Here is a 23,181-nt window from a genome sequence, read left to right on the forward strand (position 1 = left end):
GAATGTCAGCTCAAGTTAGACAGGTTTCAGTTGAGCTTTGAATCTCAGTTTTGTGTCATCTATGTGTGGCCAAAGTCCAAGCCCAATTTTAGGGAGCAGTGTGATTTGGGTTTGTACTGATGGTAGAGTCCAGTCCTGGCTGGTCCTGGAAGCAACCTGTTTTCTATTTGGGAAAAAAAAAAAAAAAGCAGAGCCAGGCTGGAGATAAGCCAGAATGCAGCCCCTCCCACAATAGATATACAAAAGATTTTAAAGGAAAGGATCAGGGAACCCTGGAAGGAGACATCAAGTGAAAGAGACAGAGAAGGTGTGCTCCTGACATCCACAGACCCAAGGAACTTGGAGGCAGGATGTCATCATCAGATGCTCTCAGAGATGAATAAAGTTCTATAGAATGGCTCCTTTATCCACCTCCTAAGTAATTACTGCATACATCTGTATGCCAGACTATACTAACATCTAAGGATACATAGGCTAGACCAACACTGTAGGAGTATTTAACAAAGTGAAACCAAGTGAGGGAGAGTTTTAAGCAAAAGACAGTAGAGGCCAAGTCAGAGAAGGCAGAGCTGATATATGATGAAAGATAAGAATTGAGTCACATCCCCTGAGTTTAGCCACAAAACACTGAAAAGAAAAGTGGAAGAATACAGGTGATAACCTGGTTTGACAGCTGGGTTTGATGGCTGCCTCACCACGTACTAGCTATGCGATTTAACCCCAGTGGGCCTTTTCCTCATCTGTGAAATAAAGGCAGTGATAATAGCTTCTCAAAATTGTTTTGATCATTAAATTAGTGTTTCCCTACATATGTTTACAAATGATATATGACAAATACACACCAGACACATAATTAAAAACATTATATTATATCATGTGAGTGAGTGAGTGAAGTCGCTCAGTTGTGTCCAACTCTTTGCAACCCCATGGACTGTAGCCTACCAGGCTCCTCCGTTCATGGAATTTTCTAGGCAAGAGTACTGGAGTGGGTTGCCATTTCCTTCTCCCATTTTATATCATAAGTATCTACTATTATCATGATTATCATTATAATCACAAACATGAAAAATCAAATTTAGTATGTTGGTGGGGAAAAACAAGGTTGTGTTGACCAAAAGATCAGAGTGAGAGAGAAAAGTAGAGACAATGCTTCTTCTATGAGTATTTTCACAGAAAAGAAACAGACATTGGGAACATTAAATGTAGATAGGGTTTTGTTTTGTTGTTTTACTAAAGGGGAGAGGATTAAACACATCTAAGTGGTGTTTGGAAGAAGTGAATAGATGCAGAGAATTTATATCTGGGACACATGGAGGTGAGCTCAGGGTCAAGAAAGAGCAGGATCCTCCTTGAGTTGGTGGAGGGGCAGCTTTTCCAAAGTCACCAGACAGGGGAGAAGCAAGAGGCTGATGCAGGTAAACAGTGTGAGTCTGGTGGCAGCAAAATAAGGGACTTCTTCCTCAATAACATCAATTCCTCTGGAAAATGGGAGTGAGGTGACCTAACAAGGGGAGATAGGAAAGGAGAAGGGCCAGGTCTAATGGGAAAGAAAACCAACAAGGAGAACAGGAGAGAGCCAGGGAGAAAAGCTAGGTAGGCTCTGGGCTGCCCCGAGGGCCAGTGTCCACGAGACTGAACATTTCACTAGCCACTGACTGACAGCTTCGGGACATGGCAGAAGCAACTGCTGACTAAGGTTTTTCTCTCCCTCAGTCCCTGTGTCTAAACCTGTCCTCACCTTCAGCTCTCCTGGGACCAGGACTTTGGGGGGAATTAAGATGAGCCTTCAGTGTGAAGTTCAGAGAGGTTCTCTGCCCATCTGGTACCAGTTTTTTCGTGAAGGTGTTTTGCTCAAAAAGAGAGAAGCCATTTCATGGAGAACAGTGTCCTATAGCTTCTCTGTGACTGGAGAGAATTCTGGAAACTACTACTGCACAGCTGACAATGGCTTTGGCCCTCAGAGGAGTGAGGCCATGAGCCTCTCTGTCACTGGTAAGCCTTAGGTTCTGTTAGTGACCCATCCCTGGCCTCTATCCTTGTGAAAGTGAAAGTCGCCCAGTCGTGTCCAACTCTTTGTGACCCCATGGACTATACAGTCCATGGAATTCTCCAGGCCAGAATACTAGAATGGGCAGCCTTTCCCTTCTCCAAGGTATCTTCTCAACCCAGGGATCAAACCCAGGTCTTCCACATTGCAGGCAGATTCTTTACCAGCCGAGTCACAAGGGAAGGCTGGCCTATATCCTTGACCCCTTCAGAACTGTGTTCCCACCTTCAAGTTTCCCCTGCTTCTTCCTCTGGCCAAACTTATGTCCTTCTCAACACCCAGGTTCTCTTGAGACAGCTGTCTGCTGCTTTTGAGCCCTGTACTGTGAGTAACTCAGATGTTATCACACCCCTGGCCTCCTGCAGGTCAGTTCTTTCTCTCCTGGGCCCCAACTCTGAGGAGCCATATGCTTCTCTCTTTCTGTCCTCTTGCCCTACCAATCCACAGATTTCTGATGTTCATTAATTGCATTGTTTCCCATATCTACAAAATCAGTTCCCAGGGTCACTGAGTTGTCACTTGTCCCTTTCCTATCAGATACTCCTAGATGGTTCAGTGGTAAAGAATTCACCCGCCAAAGCAGGAGATACAGGAGATGCTGTTTCGATTCCTGGGTTGGGAAGATAGTCTGGAGTAGGAAATGGTAACCCTCTCCAGTATTCTTGCCTGAAAATATTTCATGGACAGAGGAGCCTGGTAGGCTGTAGTCCATGTGGTCGCAAAGAGTTGGACATGACTGAGCAACTGAGCACGCAAGCACTGATCATTTACAGATACAAAACCATGAAAGGTGCAAAGACAGGGAGCAGGATCATGGTTATACCAAAGTTGTCCTTCTTGAGTCAGCACTTTTAGAGCTGGTTATGCAGCAGTGTGAGAGGACCCAGAGGGGAGGGGATGGAAGCAGGGCAGGGGGCATCCATTCTGAGCCAAGAGGAATTCACCTCTGCTTGCTTTGCTTAAGGTCCCAAACTCCACCAAGGTGACTGTCAGCTCAGTATAAAGTTAAAGTGGTTTCTGTTGAGCCTTGAATCTCAGGTTTTGTTTTTTTTTTCCCATCTATGTGTGCCCAAACTCCAAGCCCAATTTTAGGGGGCAGTGTGATTCATGCTGTCCTGAGGGCCAGGGGACATAAGACTGGATATTTCACTAGTCACTGATTAACAGCTCCAGGCAGTGGCAGAAGCAATTGTTGACTAAGTCTTTCTCTCCCTCAGTGCCCGTGTCTCAACCTGTCCTCAGCCTCAGCCCTCCTGGAACCCGGACTCTTGTGGGAAATGAGGTGAGACTTCAGTGTGAAGTTCAGAGAGGGTCTTTGCCCATCTGGTACCAGTTTTTTTTGGAAGATGTGTTGCTCACAAGGACAGAAGCTACTTCATGGAGAACAAAGTCCTATAGCTTCTCTGTGACTGGAGAGAATTCTGGAAACTACTACTGCACAGCTGACAATGGCTTTGGCCCTCAGAGGAGTGAGGCCATGAGCCTCTCTGTCATTGGTAAGCTCTGGATTCCTGCTAGTGACCCATCCCTGGCCTCTATCCTTGTGAAAGTGAAAGTTGCTCAGTCATGTCCAACTCTTTGTGACCCCATGGACTATACAGTCCATGGAATTCTCCAGGCCAGAATACTGGAGTGGGTAGCCTTTCCGTTCTCCAGGGTATCTTCTTAACCCAGGGATCAAACCCAGGTCTTCCACATTGCAGGCAGATTCTTTACCAGCCGAGTCACAAGGGAAGGCTGGCCTGTATCCTTGACCCCTCCAGAACTGTGTTCCCACCTTCAAGTTTCCCCTGCTTCTTCCTCTGGCCAAACCTATGTCCTTCTCAACACCCAGGTTCTCTTGAGACAGCTGTCTGCTGTTTTTGAGCCCTGTACTGTGAGTAACTCAGATGTTATCACACCCCTGGCATCCTGCAGGTCAGTTCTCCTGGGCCCCAACTCTGAGGAGCCATATGCTTCTCTCTTTCTGTCCTCTTGCCCTACCAATCCACAGATTTCTGATGTTCATTAATTGCATTGTTTCCCATAGCTACAAAATCAGTTCCCAGGGTCACTGAGTTGTCACTTGTCCCTTTCCTATCAGATACTCCTAGATGGTTCAGTGGTAAAGAATTCACCCGCCAAAGCAGGAGATACAGGAGATGCTGTTTCAATTCCTGGGTTGGGAAGATAGTCTGGAGTAGGAAATGGTAACCCTCTCCAGTATTCTTGCCTGAAAATATTTCATGGACAGAGGAGCCTGGTAGGCTGTAGTCCATGTGGTCGCAAAGAGTTGGACATGACTGAGCAACTGAGCACGCAAGCACTGATCATTTACATATACAAAACCATGAAAGGTGCAAAGACAGGGAGCAGGATCATGGTTATACCAAAGTTGTCCTTCTTGAGTCAGCACTTTTAGAGCTGGTTATGCAGCAGTGTGAGAAGACTCAGCGGGGAGGGGATGAAGCAGGGCAGGGGACATCCATTCTGAGCCAAGAGGAATTCACCTCTGCTTGCTTTGCTTAAGGTCCCAAACTCCACCAAGGTGACTGTCAGCTCAGTATGAAGTTAAAATGGTTTCTGTTGAGCCTTGAATCTTAGGTTTTGTTTTGTTTTGTTTTTTTTCCCATCTATGTGTGCCCAAACTCCAAGCCCAATTTTAGGGGGCAGTGTGATTCATGCTGTCCTGAGGGCCAGGGGACATAAGACTGGATATTTCACTAGTCACTGATTAACAGCTCCAGGCAGTGGCAGAAGCAATTGTTGACTAAGTCTTTCTCTCCCTCAGTGCCCGTGTCTCAACCTGTCTTCAGCCTCAGCCCTCGTGGAACCCAGACTCTTGTGGGAAATGAGGTGAGACTTCAGTGTGAAGTTCAGAGAGGGTCTTTGCCCATCTGGTACCAGTTTTTTTTGGAAGATGTGTTGCTCACAAGGACAGAAGCTACTTCATGGAGAACAGTGTCCTATAGCTTCTCTGTGACTGGAGAGAATTCTGGAAACTACTACTGCACAGCTGACAATGGCTTTGGCCCTCAGAGAAGTGAGAGCATCAACCTCTCTGTCATTGGTAAGCTCTGGATTCCTGCTAGTGACCCATCCCTGACCCAGATCCTTGTCATGCCAACTCCTTTCAGTGATTTTCACAGATCTTCCAGTTTCCTACTCCATCAACCTAATGCCCATCTTGTTTCCCTTCTCAAAGAACCATCCATCTGTGGGCTTCAGTCCTCATTCAGCCCTCACTCAACCAGGCCCCTAAAATAGCTCAACACCTTCCCCCACTTTTACCAAATGAATTCATTTTCTCAAAAGCCCCTGGTGCCTCAGATGGTAAAGAATATGCCTGCAATGCAGAAGACCCAGTTTCCAGGCCTGGGTCAGGAAATCCCCTAGAGTAGGAAATAGCAACCCACTCCAGCATTCTTGCCTGGAAAATTCCATGGACAGAGGAGACTGGCTGGTTACAGGCCACGGGATCACAAAGAGTTGAGACTAACACTTTTATGTTCTCAAATTATTTTTTCAGGCCCTGCATGTTCAGTCTTCAAGCCAATTTCTCTTAACTGAATGCACAGAAGCATCTCATATCTCCCCACTAATACCTACATATTAATTTAGCTACAAGCTCAAGCATATGGACATATAGTGGGCAAGAGCTTACTTTCTCCAAAGGGTTCTGAAACAGTTCAGACTCTTGCTGCTGCTACTGCCGCTAAGTCGCTTCAGTCATGTCTGACTCTGTGCGACGCCATAGACGGCAGCCCACCAGGCTCCGCTGTCCCTGGGATTCTCCAGGCAAGAACACTGGAGTGTGTTGCCATTTCCTTCTCCAATGCATGAATGTGAAAAGAGACAGTGCAGTCGCTCAGTCGTGTCCGACTCTTAGCAACCCCATGGACTGTAGCCTACCAGGCTCCTCCATCCATGGGATTTTCCAGGCAAGAGTACTGGAGTGGGGTGCCATTGCCTTCTCCAGTTCAGACTCTTGCAGTAGGTTTAAAGAGGGCTGAAAGTGAAAGGAAGGGAGGAAATGGCTTCCTGGAAGCCAACTCACTGGTTTTTCTGGGGTTTCTGAGATCTTTTGACTTAACCCAGTAATAGCACAAGTGTCATTTCTTTGTATTATGTTTTTTACAGTTTTGTTGCAGTATGACATATATTTGTAAATGTATACGAATCATCAGAGTATAGTTCATGGTTACCCATAGAACCATGAAAAAGTGTCATTTTAGGAGCAAAATTGCTTCTGTTTACTCTTGGAATCTTCGTGTAGAAGATTTCTTTTCAAAGAAGCAGAAAGAAAGAGAAATCTTGAGTCAGATGTATCAGATCATTTTAGATAAGAAATAAAAAGACCTTGATGTCTCTGGGGCGGGGGGTGAGGGTTTGCTAAGTAAATCCAGGGAATAAAAAAAAAAAAAAAAGGAAGACAACATATCCAGATTCGTGGAAACGGAACTGAGAGATTTCTCAGAATTCAACTTATTTCTCAAAAACAGGTTATATTGATGCTTGATGAGCTAGAGGCTTTCATTATTATCTACTCCTAGCCCTGCCATCTGTTTCCTTTCTCTGTCCTTCTGCCCCATTTTTCGTATTGCTCCTAAGTGCTTTCCACTCTCATTCTTAAGACTTTTATCTTATGACTTATCTTGCCTCAAACCTCCTGCAAATTTCATCACTGACTGCCTTAGACTTTGGAATAGGACATCCTACTCTATATTTCAACGTCTGCCCCAGCTGCCGGTGCTGTATGGCTTGCTACCAAAGCAGTGCTTCCAACAAGTCTAATTAGCCAAGCAGCCTAACTCTAAGACACCTCAGAAGCCACAGGCAAGTCTATACATGAAATGTTCTTAAACCAGCTGCCCACCTCCAGTTCAACAAGTGATGGCAGAGGGAGCAGGCTCAATTGGGACAACACGACATATAATGAACTACATTGAAGAAAATACTTTTTTCTAGGAATGATATACACAGCAAGACCTCTGAGGTTTCCTAGAAAGAGCCAGTGTACATGCAAAACATCTTTCTTGAGTTGTGTGATATCAGTGTGGATAAGAATATCCAAATTCTAGCTCTAGTTGTGAAAATAATTCATAATTTAGGCAAATTTAGTTCATAATTTAGGCAAAATTTAAAAATTTTCTTTGTCTTACTGTTTTCACTTTCTCTTGAAAGTTAGATAAGACAGTAATTAGTGTCCCTTAAAGCCCCAGAATTCTGTGATTTGAGTTGGAATAAGAACCCAAAGGTAATGAATTCATGATTCTCTGGAAGAAATGAGGTGAGGGTCCATGAGTGTCCCTTTTTTTACCTGGAAAAGCAAAGAAGAGCATCACTTTGACAGAGTCTCATCATCCCTCAAGGTGGTGGGGAGGAGTTAGGGGAGTCACTTTTAGGGTTTGAGAAACAGGAATTAGTCAGAGTATGATGGTAACTACAAGTGTGGTCTGGTCAGAACTTTAAATTAGGCAAGTTCCTGTTATGGTCTGTGGTCTTAGGAACCCATGGGTCCATCTGGAGTCGTTATTGCTTTGGTCCTATCTTGAAACTAATCAGTCTGAAAGATCTCTTGTTCCTTGACAGTTCTTGTTTCAGATCATAGTAAAACATGACCAAAGGAAGACACTGCCCCTATATAAATTGTTAAGTAAAGAGATTATTTGTGAAATGTAAATGCTCTGAGATTCAAACTCTAAAGCCTGAAGCTGAGCTATCTAGGAAAGTCCCAAGTCCTAAGACATCCTCTTTCTCATGATCATGTTTTATTTTCTTCTCAAATTTAATGTTATCTAAAACCCTCTTATTTTAAGCTTCATGAGAATGGAACCTTTTTAGTTTTGGTCTGCTCTGCATCCCTGTGCCTACTCGGTGTCTGGCACAAAGTAGGTCTTCAGTGAGCATTTGTAATTCCATGAACAAAAAGTCTTTCAGGTGAGATGAGGAAGAAAAGATTAGGGAAAGAACACTGGTCTTCACATCTGCTTATACCAACTGAACATAAATAAATGAGCCTTAAATTAACGCATAAATTGAGAAGCTTCACTGTGAGCCATGCAGACCTTCTGGCAAAATAATCTGTCTTGCGTGTTTTTTTTTTTTTTTCTTTTTGAGGGAATATACCCCAAAGAGAAGACATGGAAATTTCGTGGGAATATAAACTGATAAGATACGCCCATTTTGAATCTATCAACACACACACATGCACACACATACTCACACACACATACACAGAGCATTCTCAAGCAAATACAAGAGTCCAAATATAACTTTATTCATTGAAGTATAAGCCATAAACAAAAGAAGTCTAATATGGAAACTTTTGCATCGATGCATTTAAAACTATAAAAGGGAGAGAAAAGGCACAAAGTACCCAACACTTTTAAGGAGAAGGATTGCTTCAGGAAACAAAAAAGTTTTCTGGATATTCTTAATACAATTAAAGAAAATATGGACTCTGGCGGGGAGAAAAGTACAATGGGGAACTTAATGAGGTTAAAGAAGAGATGATAGGATAACAGGAAAGAAAAACAAGAATGTGAATATATATGTATATATATCTCAGAGCTCAGGAGAAAAACCAAAGAAAACAATAAAGCTATTTTAGAAATAAAATCCAAATTTGAAGGAGTAAGAATAGAATGCATACTTCTGAAATCTGTTAACAGAATGGAGTTGGTATGAGAAAATAATATGGAACCCAAGGTACAAACACACAGAGAAAGGAAAAAGAAATTAAAAAATGGAGATCAGACAATGAAGACCACAAGTGTTGATAATTAAGTGTCTAAAGAGAGAAACAAAACTCAAAGATTTAATTAAAAAACGTCTTGAGTTGAAGAAAACTTGAGTGTATAGATTAAAAGACATATCTTGATGAGGTTATTGATTTTCAAGGCTAAAAATATACACGTGCACATGCACGAGTATGTGTGGGTGTGTGTATGGTCAGGCAAAAAAAAAAAAACCCAGTCATCTCAGAAATAAAAATATTAAGTGGTCTTAGACTTTACATAGAAGTCAATACTAAAAGAGAGAAACAATGTTCAGACTCGCACTTTCAGAGGAGAAATGAGAATTGAGAATTTTATCAATAACCTCAGACATGCAGATGACACCACCCTTATGGCAGAAACTGAAGGAGAACTAAAGAGACTCTTGATGAAAGTGAAAGAGGAGAGTGAAAATGTTGGCTTAAAGCTCAACATTCAGAAAACAAAGATCATGGCATCTGGTCTCATCACTTCATGGCAAATAGATGTATAAACAATGGAAACAGTGACTTTATTTTTCTGGGCTCCAAAATCACTGCAGATGGTGACTGCAGCCATGAAATTAAAAGATGCTTACTCCTTGGAAGGAAAGTTATGACCAACCTAGACAGCATATTAAAAAGTAGAGGCATTATTTTGTCAACAAAGGTCTGTCTGGTCAAGGCTATGGTTTTACCAGTGGTCATGTATGGATGTGAGAGTTGGACTGTGAAGAAAGCTGAGCTCAGAAGAATTGATGCTTTTGAACTGTGGTGTTGGAGAAGACTCTTGAGAGTCCCTTGGACTGCAAGGAGATCCAACCAGTCCATCCTGAAGGAGATCAGTCCTGGGTGTTCATTGGAAGGACTGATGTTGAAGCTGAAACTCTAATGCTTTGGCCACCTCATGAGAAGAGCTGACTCATTTGAAAAGACCCTGATGCTGGGAAAGATTGGGGGCAGGAGGAGAAGCGGACGACAGAGGATGAGATGGTTGGATGGCATCACCAACTCAATGGACATGGGTTTGGGTGGACTCCGGGAGTTGGTGATGGACAGGGAGGCCTGGTGTGCTGCTGTTCATGGGGTCGCAGAGTCGGACACGACTGAGTGACTGAACTGAACTGAACTGAATTGAACTGATATCAAATCAAAAAGACGTTTTCAAAGGTGCAAGGATTCAAAGAACTTGGTACCCATTAACCCCTCTTGAAAAATTATTTGATGACAAACTCTAGCCCAGCAGAGATAAGAATCAATATAAAAGACTCAAAATGAAGAAACTGTGATATGAAAAGTGAATACTGAATCTATTCGCATCAGTAGGTCTCAGCCTTGGCTGCATATTAGATTGATGCTGATGTATGGAAGAATCATCACAATATTATAAAGTAATTATCCTCCAATTAAAAATTAAATTAAAAATGAGTCACCTAGCAATATTGAAAAAGGTATTTTACTAAGCTCTCTCCAGACCAATTTAGTTCAAAGTCTTTCAGATGAGGCCTCATAATCCCCCCCCCTTTTTTTAACACATCCTCAGTTGAAAATATTGTACAAATAGGGTTGAAAATCAGTGATTCAGACATAAAAACAAAGGCTAGGCAATATAAGAGTTATGGCTACAGAATAGAAAGCAACTATTATAAATGATAAAACAGTAAAAGGCAACAAAGGTCCATCTAGTCAAAGCTGTTTTTCCAGTAGTTGTGTATGAATGTGAGAGTTGGACCATAATGAAAGCTCAGCACCAAAGGATTGATGCTTTTGAACTGTGATGTTGGAGAAGACTCTTGAGAATCCCTTGGACTGCAAGGAGATCCTACCAGTCAATCCTAAAGGAAATCAGTCCTGAATATTCATTGGAAGGACTGACGCTGAAGCTGAAACTCTGGAACTTTGGCCACCTGATGAGAAGAACTGACTCATTTGAAAAGACCCTGATGCTGGGAAAGATTGAAGGCAGGAGGAGAAGGGGACAACAGAGGATGGGATGGTTGGATGGCATCACTGACTCGATGGACATGAGTTTGAGCAAGTTCCAGGAGTTGGTGATGGACAGGAAAGCCTGGTGTGCTGCTGTCCACGGGGTCATGAAGAATTGGACACAATTGAGCAACTGAACTTAACTGAACTGAAAACAGTTAAAAATACATGTAACAAAGAAAAATCAGTCAGAGGGAATAGAGGGAATAAAAAAAAAAACAATTTTCTTCTTATTTCACAATGGAGGACAAACATTCATTTGGTAATTTGGAAAAATTAATGACATATTCAAAGTTTTCACATTGCAAATAATTTCTGAATACTTTTATAGACTGCAACTCATCATTAATGGATTATAATTCACTAGCAGTCGATAAAAAATCAGTAAAGTGTAAGGTTCCCATAGGATAGAATAAGTAAATTCTTCAGACAAACAACTGTAAAGTTTAAGACTAGAAAAAGAGAACTCATAAGGAAAATAAGTCTGTGTGTGTTTATGTGACTGTAATTGATCAGAGAGTGGGGGAAGGAGACTCTTATAAACTGTGAGTGTAAGAGCAAATTGGTTGAAACTTTTTGAAGAACAATGTAGCATTATATATCATTATTTGAATGCTTATGTCTCAATTCCAGAAATCCCACTTGTAAGAATTTATCCTAAGACATGTATTGACAAAGCACAATGATATATATATACAGAATTGTGTATGGAGCCTTATTCAAAATTAGAAAATGATAACAACCTAAAGTTCCATAATGGGGAATTGCTTCAGTGTATTACAGTAAATTCATACTGTGGAATGCTTTGTGGTTGTTAAAAATAACCAAGCAATATTTACCCTAAAATATCAAATTTTAAAAGAGTTGCTTTAAAAAAAAAAAGAGTTGCTTTTTATGCGTGTAAATTATACTTCAATAAAGCTGATTTTTTAAGTGAGTGAGATAGATCCTTAAGTAATAACATAGAATGATGGTCATGATATTTTGCTAATTGGAAAAATCAGCTTGTAGACCAGTACGTATCTTGTGCTCCCATGCATATATGTGGGTTTTTTATGCTTTTATTTGTGTTGATAAGGCTGAGTGTTCTTACACATAGAAAAGATCTAGAAAATGTCACCAAATTATCAATAGAGATAAGCTCTGGAAAAGATACTGATATCAACTAACTCGTTTTTGCTTTCAGTTCCAGTATCTCGCCCTGTTCTCACGCTCAGGGCTCCCAGGGTCCAGGCTGTGGTGGGGGACGTGGTGGAGCTTCACTGTGAGGCCCAGAGAGGCTCTCCCCCGATCCTGTACCAGTTTTATCACGAGGATGTCACCCTCGGGAGCAGCTCAAGTCCCTCTGGAGGGGGTGCTTCCTTCAACCTCATTCTGAAGGCAGAGCATTCTGGGAACTACTTCTGTGAGGCCAACAATGGCCAGGGGGTCCAGCGCAGTCACATGGTGCCACTCAGTGTCAGAGGTAAGTGGACCCAACCATAGCACAACCAGAGATGGACCATCTCCCCCACCTTTCCCAGTAGCCGAGATTGGAGGCAGCCCAGGGCCACTTGCTGTGGGACATCATTGCTAGCCTGCTGCCTACACAGCCTCCATCTGAGGGCTCTGTATTCTACATTTTCAGGAACTTGAGCCTTCCCTTTGCTTGCTTTGCCTCTCCTGGCAGCAACACTGCAGCCATTGTGACCCAAAGTATCCTCATGTGGGATTAAAGGCTTTTCAAATGCAAGTTGCATCCTGGCCAACAATGATCAGCAAAAAAGTTTAAAAGAAATTATAAAGTTCAACCTGTCTCAGAAGAGATTTAGTTGGGGTTTCCTCTATCTGTCAGTCAATAAAAAGGCCAACTCATTCTTTCATGGGCTCGTGAATTTTGCTCTAGCCTCTCCTGCCTCTATCACAGGGCAGCTCAGACGCCCACCCTGAACTCCTGCTAAAAGGCTTCTCAACATCATTCTCCTGCATGCTCTCTTACCTGTCCTCCAGCAGTAGCACTCTCTCCCACCTGGCCATCATGGGCTGACCTCCTAGTCATCCCACTGTCAGTGAAAGCTTGACACCGCTCTCATAGTCTTCCACTCTATACTCCGTCATCAGTCTATGACTCTAATGTCCACATGGGGGACCCACTCAACACCATGGCTTGTCATCCTTTCCACAACTCTCATCCACTCCCCTGTACACAAACTACTCCAATTACCTGACCACAGCCTTCTATCCTTCTGCTTGTTTCTTCAACTTCTCTAATCACTTTTGTCCTCAGACCTCAACAGAACTCCCAGTTCATTAACGCCTTTACTTCCTCCCAGACAATTTCACTTGTGGTTCCCAACCACCCTAGTGAGTGTTTGTATCCATCCAGTAACTTATCCTTCCTCTTCCTAAGGTACAGAATAGAAGACTGCTTCCTATAAAAGGTGAAAATCACCATCTCATTTCTAAAATAGATTCCATCCTTGCTTGCATTCTCAGATAATTTGAACAACTTTCTGTCTATGTCCCTTAACACCTGCTCTATAGGATCCTTCCTACTGAGTTTCCCTCCCATGTCTAAGGGGGGAAAAAACCCATTTGACCTCATTTATGCCTCCAGTTGGGCTTCCCAGGTGGTAAAGAATCTTCCTGCTGATGCAAGAGACACAAGAGATGTGAGTTTGGTCCCTGGGTCAGGAAGATCCTCTAGAGTAGGAAATGGCAACCCATTCCAGCATTCTTGCCTGGGAAATTCTATGTGCAGAGGAGCTTGGCAGGCTACAGTCTGTGAGACCACAGAGTAGGACATGACTGAGCAACCGAGTACACATCCCTGCAGTCACTGTTCTCTTATGACTAAATTTCCAAAAGAAGAATCAGTTGCACAGGTTGCCTCCATTTCCTTATTATCCACTAGGATTAAACCTTGGTTTCTTCTGACCTTTATACCAAAATTATTCTTACAAAGGTCACCAATGACCTCCATGGCTTTAAATTCAATGGCCATTTTCCATTCCTCACCTTACTTGATCTCTCAGAAACAGTCCATGCTGTTTATCTTTTTATTCTTCTGGAAACCATCCCTTCCTTGTCTTCAATGACTTCACTGTCTCCTAGATCTCCTCTCTCTGCCACTCCTTCTCAGTCTCCTTTATTAGCTCCTCACCTTATAGATGAACTAAGCATTGGTGTGTTCCAGAACTTTGTCTGGCATGTATCCTCTTGTCTTATATATTAATATGTTCTTTCTCTGGATGATCCTGGAATGTCATCTATATAAATGATTCTTAAACTTTTAACTACAAAACCTCCCAAATAAGTACATGCTTATGCCATATCTCTTAAAAGTTCATAACCTGTAACACCTCTAAAATGCACGGAATTCCCCCCAGACCTGGTCCTTCAAGTATCCCCACTTCTGTGAAAGATACCTCCATTCATTCAGATACACAAGGCAAAAATCCAGGAGTCTTCCTTGACATTTCTATCCTTTGCTCTCCATAGCCAATTAATCATTAAGTCTTGTTGCTTTTATTTTTTCTAAATATTTCTCAGATTTCTTTTTCTATCTTTACTGCTACTATCATAGTTATATGTACCATCATTGCAATTACTGCAATGCCACTACTCTACTCCACTTCTAATAACCTTTCCACTTCAATTTTGTGCCGTTATGATCTATTTTACACACTGAGATCAGAATTGTCTTTTTTTTTTTTTAAAGACAGATTTGATCATCTCATGACTCTGTAGAGAGACACTTACAGATTTCCCATTGCTCTGTGAAGAAGGATCAAAAGCCATACCATGGCTTGTGAAGCTCTGCCTAGCTCTTCAGCCTCCTATTTCTTGGCACTCTTCAAATGCTTCCCACAGTGCTCCTGTTACCTTGTTTCAATAACACAAAAGCTCCAAAGTTCTTACCACCTCAGGGCCTTTGCACACACAGTTTCCCCACCTGTGCAGTCTTCATTCCCTTCTTCACCTCATTAATCCAAATGTCACTTTGTGAGGAAGCATTCCCTGACTAACCCATACTAGATCAAGCCCCAGTACTATACATTTCATAGCATCCTATTCTTTATATCAATGTTCTATATTTGTATTTTTATTTAACTGCTCCTTAACAGCTCATCTAGATTGTAGTCTTCATGAGAGGAGGAGCTGTGTCTTTCTTACTGTTGAATCCCCAGTATACCGTCCTGTTCCTAAGACTTATCAATTGCTTAATTATTTTCTGATAGATGAATAAATATAAAAATGAGCCAATAATTTGATCAATATCTATTCTCTTTTGGGTCTTATTTTTGATGCAGCCAAAGCTCAATTACATCCCTGGCTATGTAAGCAACAGTCTTCCTTGTCCTCATTTTCTATTGAACCAATCACTTCTTTTGACTACTCTGATACTTGAGTTTCAATTTAATCTTTATTTTCAGATTCCTCAAACATTTTTGAGATTGTGTATTAAGTACTCCCTGCTATTCTCTGGAAGTCTGCATTCAGCTGGATATATCTTTCCTTTTCTCCTTTGCCTTTCACTTCTCTTCTTTTCTCAGCTATTTGTAAGGCCTCCTCAGACAATCATTTAGCCTTTATCATTTCTTTTTCTTGGGGATGGTTTTGATCACCATCTCCTGTACAATGTTACGAACGTCCATCCATAGTTCTTCAGGCACTCTGTCTATCAGATCTAATCCCTTGAATCTATTTGTCACTTCCACTGTGTAAGAGTAAGGGATTTGATTTAGATCATACATGAATGGTCTAGTGGTTTTCCTTTACTTTCTTCAATTTAAATTTGAATTTTGCAATAAGGAGTTCATGATCTGAGGCACAGTCCACTCCCAGTGTTTTTTCTGCTGACTGTATAGAGTTTTTTCATTTTCGGTTCCAAAGAATATAATCAATCTGATTTCAGTATTGACCATCTGGTGATGTCCACGTATAGAGTTGTCTCTTGTATTGTTGGAAGAGGGTGTTTGCTATGATAAGTGTGAAATATCAATAACCTTAGATATGCAGATGTCCCCACCCTTATGGCAAAAAGTGAAGAGGAACTAAAGAGCCTCTTGATGAAAGTGAAAGAGGAGAGTGAAAAAGCTGGCTTAAAACTCAACATTCAAAAAACTAACATCATGGCATCTGGTCCCATCACTCCATGGCAAATAGATGGGGAAACAATGGAAACAGTGAGAGACTTTATTTTTTCATCTCAAAGATTACTGCAGATGGTGACTGCAGCCATGAAATTAAAAGACACTTGCTCCTTGGAAGAAAAACTATGACAAACCTAGACAGCATATGAAAAAGCAGACACATTACTTTGCCAACAAAGGTCTGTCTAGTCAAAGTTACAGTGTTTCCAGTATTCATGTATGGATGTGAGAGTTGGACTATAAAGAAAGCTGAGCACTGAAAAATTGATGCTTTTGAGTTGGAGAAGATTCTTGAGAATCCCTTGGACTTCAGGAGATCCAACCAGTCCACTCTAAAGGAAATCAGTCCTAAATACTCATTGGAAGGACTGATGCTGAGGCTGAAACTCCAGTACCTTGGCCACCTGATATGAATAACTGACTCTTGGAAAAGACCTTGATGCTGGGCAAGATTGAAGGCAGGAGGAGAAGGGGATGACAGAGGATGAGATGGTTGGATGGCCTCACTGACTCGATGTGAGTTTGAGTAAGCTCCAGAAGTTGGTGATGGACAGGGAAGCTTGGCGTGCTCCATTCCACAGGGTCACAGAGTTGGACATAACTGAGTGACTGAACTGAACTTATTAAGTATTCCACACTATATAACACTATATATATATAGTGGTATATATGATATATAGTGATATATATGATACTATTTCTTCAGATTTGAAGAAATTATAACTCAGTTCTTAGTGCTATCACAAGGTCGTTAAAAACTGAGAAAGATATTTTTCTGTTTGAAATGTCTTTTCTAAGGTGGAACACATTTAAACAATAGGAAATGATGGTTAACCCTTTTTCTTCCCTCAGTTCCAGTGTCTCATCCTGTCCTCACCCTCAGGACTCCCAGGGTCCAGGCTGTGGTGGGGGATGTACTGGAAATTCACTGTGAATCCCAGAGAGGCTCTCCCCCCATCCAGTACCAGTTTTATCATGAAGATGTCGCCCTGGGGAATAGCTCAAGCCTCTCTGGAGGAGGAACATCCTTCCACCTCTCCCTGACCACAGAACATTCTGGAAACTACTCCTGTGAAGCTGACAATGGCTTGGGGGTCCAGCGTAGTGAGGCAGTGTCACTCAATGTCAGAGGTGAGTTGGCCCCGCCCACAAACATTACAACCAGGGACTGTCTGTCTTCTCTCCCTGGCCTCTGAAATGGAGCTCCAGGACTACTGCTTGCTGGGTAACAGCCCAGCGTACTTCCTGCCCACAGAACCTCTAACTGAAGTCTGGGGTCCTTGCTGTGGTTACTGTTTAGGAGCCTTGACTTTCCCAACAGCAGTTAAATAAGTCTTCTTGAGTGTGATCAAACAACAACAACAACAACAAAAAAGCCTCGGTAAAAATGCAAATAAGGTTTTTAAGAACATAGGCTGCATTTTGATCTATGAATATGATACAAAAGGTAAACTAAAGAATTCTAATTATAGGTTTCTCTGCTCCAAAAATGTTGGGCCAGGTTTTTCTTTCATTGACTCCCGATGAACCTCTACTCTTGAACTTCTTTCACTACCAGGGATATGGCCTCACATATCTCCTTTAATCCTTAAGATGAAGCACTGAGTTATAAATGAGATCATTTTTTATCTTCAGTTTGCAGGAGAGGAAACTGAAGCTTAGAGAGGGGAAGTAATTAGCTTACAGACAGTTAACAATGGTAAAGCCAGGTTGAAAAACAAGCCTATCCAACTCTTAATGTAAATCTACATTATGACATCTCTCATCTTTTGATGAGATCTCATGCTTTAACATGACTTTTAAATAATTTATTATTTGAAAGAATGCATAAGCTTTTATTATAAAAAGAAATCAAATTGTACAAAAGGGACAATATGAAAAGTAAGGTTCTCTTTCTACCTGCATGCACACACTTTCATACCTACATGCTTCCAAGACATAACTTGTCTTGCAGGTGAATTTTTCTAGAAATATTAAAATATATTATAAAGGCATAGAAATTTTACAAGTAGAATCATACTACATGTATAGTTACGCAGCTTGCATTTTTTACTCAAAATTTTTTTTGGGGTATCTTTCATGTTTTACAAGTGAGTTGATTAGATTTTCTCTAGTTTTTAGCAACTGCAAAAAATCTACAACAGAAATATTTGTGCGAATATATTTGCAAATCCTTTTGTAAAATTACTTGTTTATTTATGTGTATTTGGCTGTGCTGGGTCTTTGTTGCTGTGCGTGGGCTATAGTTGCAGCAAGCACGGGCTACTCTCTAGTTGCGGTGTGGGGGCTCTCATTGTGGTGGCCTGCCCTGTTGCAGAGCAAAGGCTCTAGGGCACACAGGCTTCAGTAGTTGTGGTGCACGGGCTCACTCACCCCATGGCATGTGGAACCTTTCCCAACCAGGGATCAAACCCACATCCTCTGTGCTAGCAGACAGATTCTCAGCCACTGTCATCACCAGGGAATCTCTCCTTTTCTAAACTGAAGTATAATTATTTTACAATGATGTGTTAGTCATTTTTTAAATTTATTTATTTTTTGATTGAAGGATAATTTCTTTATAGAATTTTGTTATTTTCTGTCAAACCTCAGTTTGAATCAGCCATAGGTATACATATATCCCCTCCCTTTTGAACCTCCCTCCCAGCTCCCTCCCCACCCCACCCCTCTAGGTTGATGTAGAGCCCCTGTTTGAGTTTCCTGAACCATAGATCAAATTCCTGTTGGCTATTTATTTTATGTATGGTAATGTAAGTTTCCATGTTACTCTTTCCATTCATTTCACCCTCTCCTCTCCTCTCCCTATGTCCATAAGTCTGTTCTCTATGTCTGTTTCTCCATTGCTGCCCTGTAAATAAATTCTTCAGTACCATTTTTATAGATTATGGATATATGCATTAGAATACGATATTTATCTTTCTCTGTCTGACTTAATTCTCTCTGTGTAATAGGTTTTAGGTTCATCCACCTCATTAGAAATGACTCAAATGCTTTCCTTTTTATACTGAGTAATATTCCATTGTGTATATGTATAACAACTTCTTTATCCATTCATCTGTCGATGGACATCTAGGTTGCTTCCATGTTCTAGCTATTGTAAATAGTGCTGCAGTGAACAATGGGATACATATGTCTTTTTCAATTTTGATTTCCTCAGAATATATGCCTAGGAGTGGGATTGCTGGGTCATATGGTGGTTTTATTCCTAGTTTTTTTAGGGAGTCTCTATACCACCTTCCATAGTGTCTGTATCAATTTACATTCCCACCAACAGTGCAAGAGCATTCCCTTTTCTCCACAGCCTCTCCAGCATTTATTGTTTGTAGACTTTTGAAGGACGGTCATCCTGACTGGTGTGAGATGATATCTCATTGTAGTTTTGATTTGCATTTCTCTAATAGTGAGTGATGCTGAACATCTTTTCATGTGTTTGTTAGCCATCTATATGTCTTTGGAGAAATGTCTGTTTAGGTCTTTTCCCCACTTTTTAATTGGGTTAGTTGTTCTTCTGGTATTGAGTTGTATGAGCTGCTTGTATATTTTGGAAATTAATCCTTTGTCAGTTGTTTCATTTGCCATTATTTTCTCCTATTCTGAAGGTTGTCTTTTCACCTTGCTTAGAGTTTCCTTTGCTGTGCAAAAGCTTTTAAGTTTAATCAGGTCCCACTTGTTTACTTGTATTTTTATTTCCATTATTCTAGGAGGTGGGACCTTGCTTTGATTTATGTCACCGAGTCCTCTGCCTATGTTTTTCTCTAAGAGTTTTGTAGTTTCTGGTCTTACATTATGTCTGTAACCCACTTTGAGTTTATCTTTGTGTATGGTGTTAGGAAGTGTTCTCATTTCATTCTTTCACATGTAGCTGTCCAGTTTTCCCAGCACCATTTATTGAAGAGGCTGTCATCGCCCCATTGTATATTCTTGCCTCCTTTGTCAAAAAGGTACCCATAGGTGCATGAGTTTATTTCTAGGCTTTCTATCTTGTTCCATTGGCCTATATATTTTTTGTGTGCCAGTATCATATTATCTTGATGACTGTAGCTTTGTAGTATAATCTGAACTCAGGAAGCTTGATTCCACCAGCTCCATTCTTATTTCTCAAGACTGCTTTGACTATTCGGGGTCTTTTGTGTTTCCATATGAAGTGTGAAATTTTTTGTTCTAGTTCTGTGAAAAATGCCATTGGTAATTTAATAGGGATCTCATTGAATCTGTAGATTGCATTTGGTAGAATAGTCATTTTCACAATATTGATTCTTCCTACCCAGGTACATGGAATATCTCTCCATCTATTTATCCATATTTGATTTCTTTCATTAATGTCTTATAATTTTCTGTGTACAGTTCTTTTGTCTCCTTAGGTAAGTTTATCCCTAGATATTTAATTCTTCTTGTTGCAGTGCTGAATGGCATTGATTCCTTAATTTCTGTTTCTGATTTTTCATTGTTAGTGTATAGAAACATAAGTGATTTCTATGTATTGATTTTGTACCTTGAAACTTTGCTAAATTTACTGATTAGCTCTAGTAATTTTCTGATATTATCTTTAGGGTTTTCTATGTATGATATCATGTCATCTGCAAACAGTGAGAGCTTTACTTCTTCTTTTCTGATCTAGATTCCTTTCATTTCTTTTTCTTCTCTGATTGCTGTAGCTAGGACTTCCAGAACTATGTTGAATAATAGTGGTGAAAGTGAACACTCTTGTCTTGTTCCTGATATACTTGTCTTGTTCCTATATAGGGCGAATGTTTTCAGTTTTTCACCATTGAGAGTAATGTTTGCTGTAGGCTTATCATATATGACTCTTACTGAGGTAGGTTTTTGCTATGCCCATTTTTTGAAGAATTTTAATCATAAATGGGTGCTGAATTTTGTCAAAGACTTTTTCTGCATCTACTGAGATTATCATATGGTTTTTTTCAATTTGTTAATATGGTGTATCACCTTGATTGATTTCCATATATTGAAGAATCCTTGCATCCCTGGAATAAACCTAACTTAATCATGGTGTATGAGCTTTGTGATGTGTTCCTGAATTCTGTTTGCTAAAATTTTGTTGAGTTTGAAATCTATGTTCATCAGTGATATTGGCCTGTAGTTTTCTTTTTTTGTGTTGTCTTTTTCTGGTTTTGGTATCAGGGTGATGGTGGCCTCATAGAATGAGCTTGGAAGTGTTCCTTCCTCTGCAAGATTTTGAAAGAATTTTAGAAGGATAGGCATTAGCTCTTCTCTAAATGTTTGATAGAATTCTCCTGTGAAGCCATCTGGTCCTGGGCTTTTGGGAGATTTTTGATCACAGCTTTAATTTCAGTACTTGTAATTGGGTTGTTCGTAATTTCTATTTTTTTCCTGGATCAGTCTTGGAAGATTGAACTTTTCTAAGAATCTGTCCATTTTTTCCAAGTTATACATTGTATTGCCATATGGTTGTTTGTAATTGTCTCTTATAATCCTTTGTATTTAATAATATTAAACTATTATAATTATCATATTATATTATAACAGTATATAATATATTTATATATTATAATATATATAATATAATATAATATAATTATATTATAATGTATTATAATCCTCTGCATTCTCTGTTGTAACCTCTACTTTTTCATTTCTAATTTTGTTGATTTGATTCTTCTCTCTTCTTTCTTGATGAGTCTGGCTAAAGATTTGTCAATTTTGTTTATCTTCTCAAAGAACCACCTTTTAGTTTTATTAATCTTTATTACTGTTTCTTTCATTTATTTTTCATTTATTTCTGCTCAGATATTTACGATTTCTTTCCTTCTACTAATTTTGGGGTTTCTTTGTTCTTCATTTTGCAGCTGTTTTAGGTGTTAAGTTAGGTTGTCTATTAGATGTTTTTCTTGTTTCTTGAGGTAGGATTGTATTGCTATAAACTTCCCTCTCAGAACAGCTTTTGCTGTACCCCATAGGTTTTGAGTTTTCATGTTTTCATTGTTATTTATTTCTAGAAATTTTTTGACTTCCCTTTTGATTTCTTCAATGACTTGTTGGTTATTTAGAAATGTATTGTTTAATCTCCATGTGTTTGTGTTTTTTACAGTTTTTTTTTTCTTGTAATTGAGATCTAGTCTCATAGTGTTGTGGTCAGAGAAGATACTTGATATGATTTCAATTTTCTTAAATTTACTGAAGTTTGATTTGTGACCCAGGATGTGGTCTATTCTGGAGAATGTTCCATGTGCACTTGAGAAGAAGGTGTACTCTTCTGCATTTGGACAGAATGTGTTGAAGATATCAATGAGACCAATATCATCTAATGTATCATTTAAGACTTGTGTTTCCTTATTAATTTTCTGTTTTGATGACCTGTCCATTGGTGTGAGTGGCGTGTTTAAGTCTCCTAGTATTATTGTGTTACTGTCAGTTTCTCCTTTTATATATATTAGTGTTTGTCTTATGTATCAAGGTGCTCCTATATTGGGTGCACATATATTTACAATTGTTATCTCTTCCTCTTGGATTGATCCCTTGATCATTAAGTAGTGCCCTTCCTTATCTCTTGTAATCTGCTTTGACTTAAGGTCTATGTTGTCTGATATGAGGATTGCTACTCAAGTTTTCTTTTGCTTCCCATTTGCATGGAATATATTTCTCCATCTTCTCACTTTCAGTGTGTAAGTGTCTTTAGGTCTGAAGTGGGTTTCTTGTAGACAGTATATATATGGGTCTTGTTTTTGTATCCATTCAGCCAGTCTGTGTCTTTTGGTTAGAGCATTTAATCCATTTACATTTAAAGTAATTATTGATATATATGTTCCTATCGCCATTTTCTTAATTGTTTGGGGTTGGTTTTGTAGAACTTTTTCTTCTCACCTCCCTAGGATGCCCTCCAACACTGTGCTGGTCTCTGGACCTGCTCTGGGGGCAGCTTGGATTGTAATCTGGTCCTACTCCTGTGTGTTCTTGCCTCCAATGTCCACACCTATCAGAACTAGTGCATTTTCTTTTATGGGAGCTCTCAATGTCCTTTTATATATTCCATAGACACAGAGTCTGCCTAGTTGATCATGCGGATATAATCTGCAGCTTGTACAGCTGGTGGGAAGGTTTTGGGTCTTCTTCCTTAGCCACACTGCGCCTGGGTTTCAATTGTGGCTTTATTTCCACTTCTGATGTGGGTCGTCCACTGGAGTTTGTTCCTGAGGTTGCTCTCGAGGACTTGGGCCTGCCCCAGTGTGGGCTAGGGGTGGAGGTGGTGCAGCTGCTTGGGTCGCAGGGGTTCTGGCAGCACCAGGTACTCAGGGGAG

General features: G+C 40.4%; 1 protein-coding gene across 6 annotated transcripts in view; it reads left to right on the forward strand.

Moving 5' to 3' along the window:
- FCRL5 (Fc receptor like 5) overlaps positions 1-23,181 on the forward strand; it is a 63,403-nt gene that overhangs the window by 27,833 nt on the left and 12,389 nt on the right. For 3 of the 6 annotated variants that reach the window (XM_043452832.1, XM_043452833.1, XM_043452834.1), the window contains exons 8-12: positions 1,714-1,992; positions 3,265-3,543; positions 4,818-5,096; positions 11,956-12,234; positions 16,757-17,035. In XM_043452832.1, the coding sequence (XP_043308767.1) occupies positions 1,714-1,992; positions 3,265-3,543; positions 4,818-5,096; positions 11,956-12,234; positions 16,757-17,035 (1,395 nt within the window). The remainder of the gene's footprint in view (positions 1-1,713; positions 1,993-3,264; positions 3,544-4,817; positions 5,097-11,955; positions 12,235-16,756; positions 17,036-23,181) is intronic. The other 3 variants (XM_043452835.1, XM_043452838.1, XM_043452836.1) reach the window with 2 other exon arrangements.

This window comes from Cervus canadensis, chromosome 2 (genome assembly GCF_019320065.1).
Source record: "Cervus canadensis isolate Bull #8, Minnesota chromosome 2, ASM1932006v1, whole genome shotgun sequence".
NCBI lineage: Eukaryota > Metazoa > Chordata > Mammalia > Artiodactyla > Cervidae > Cervus > Cervus canadensis.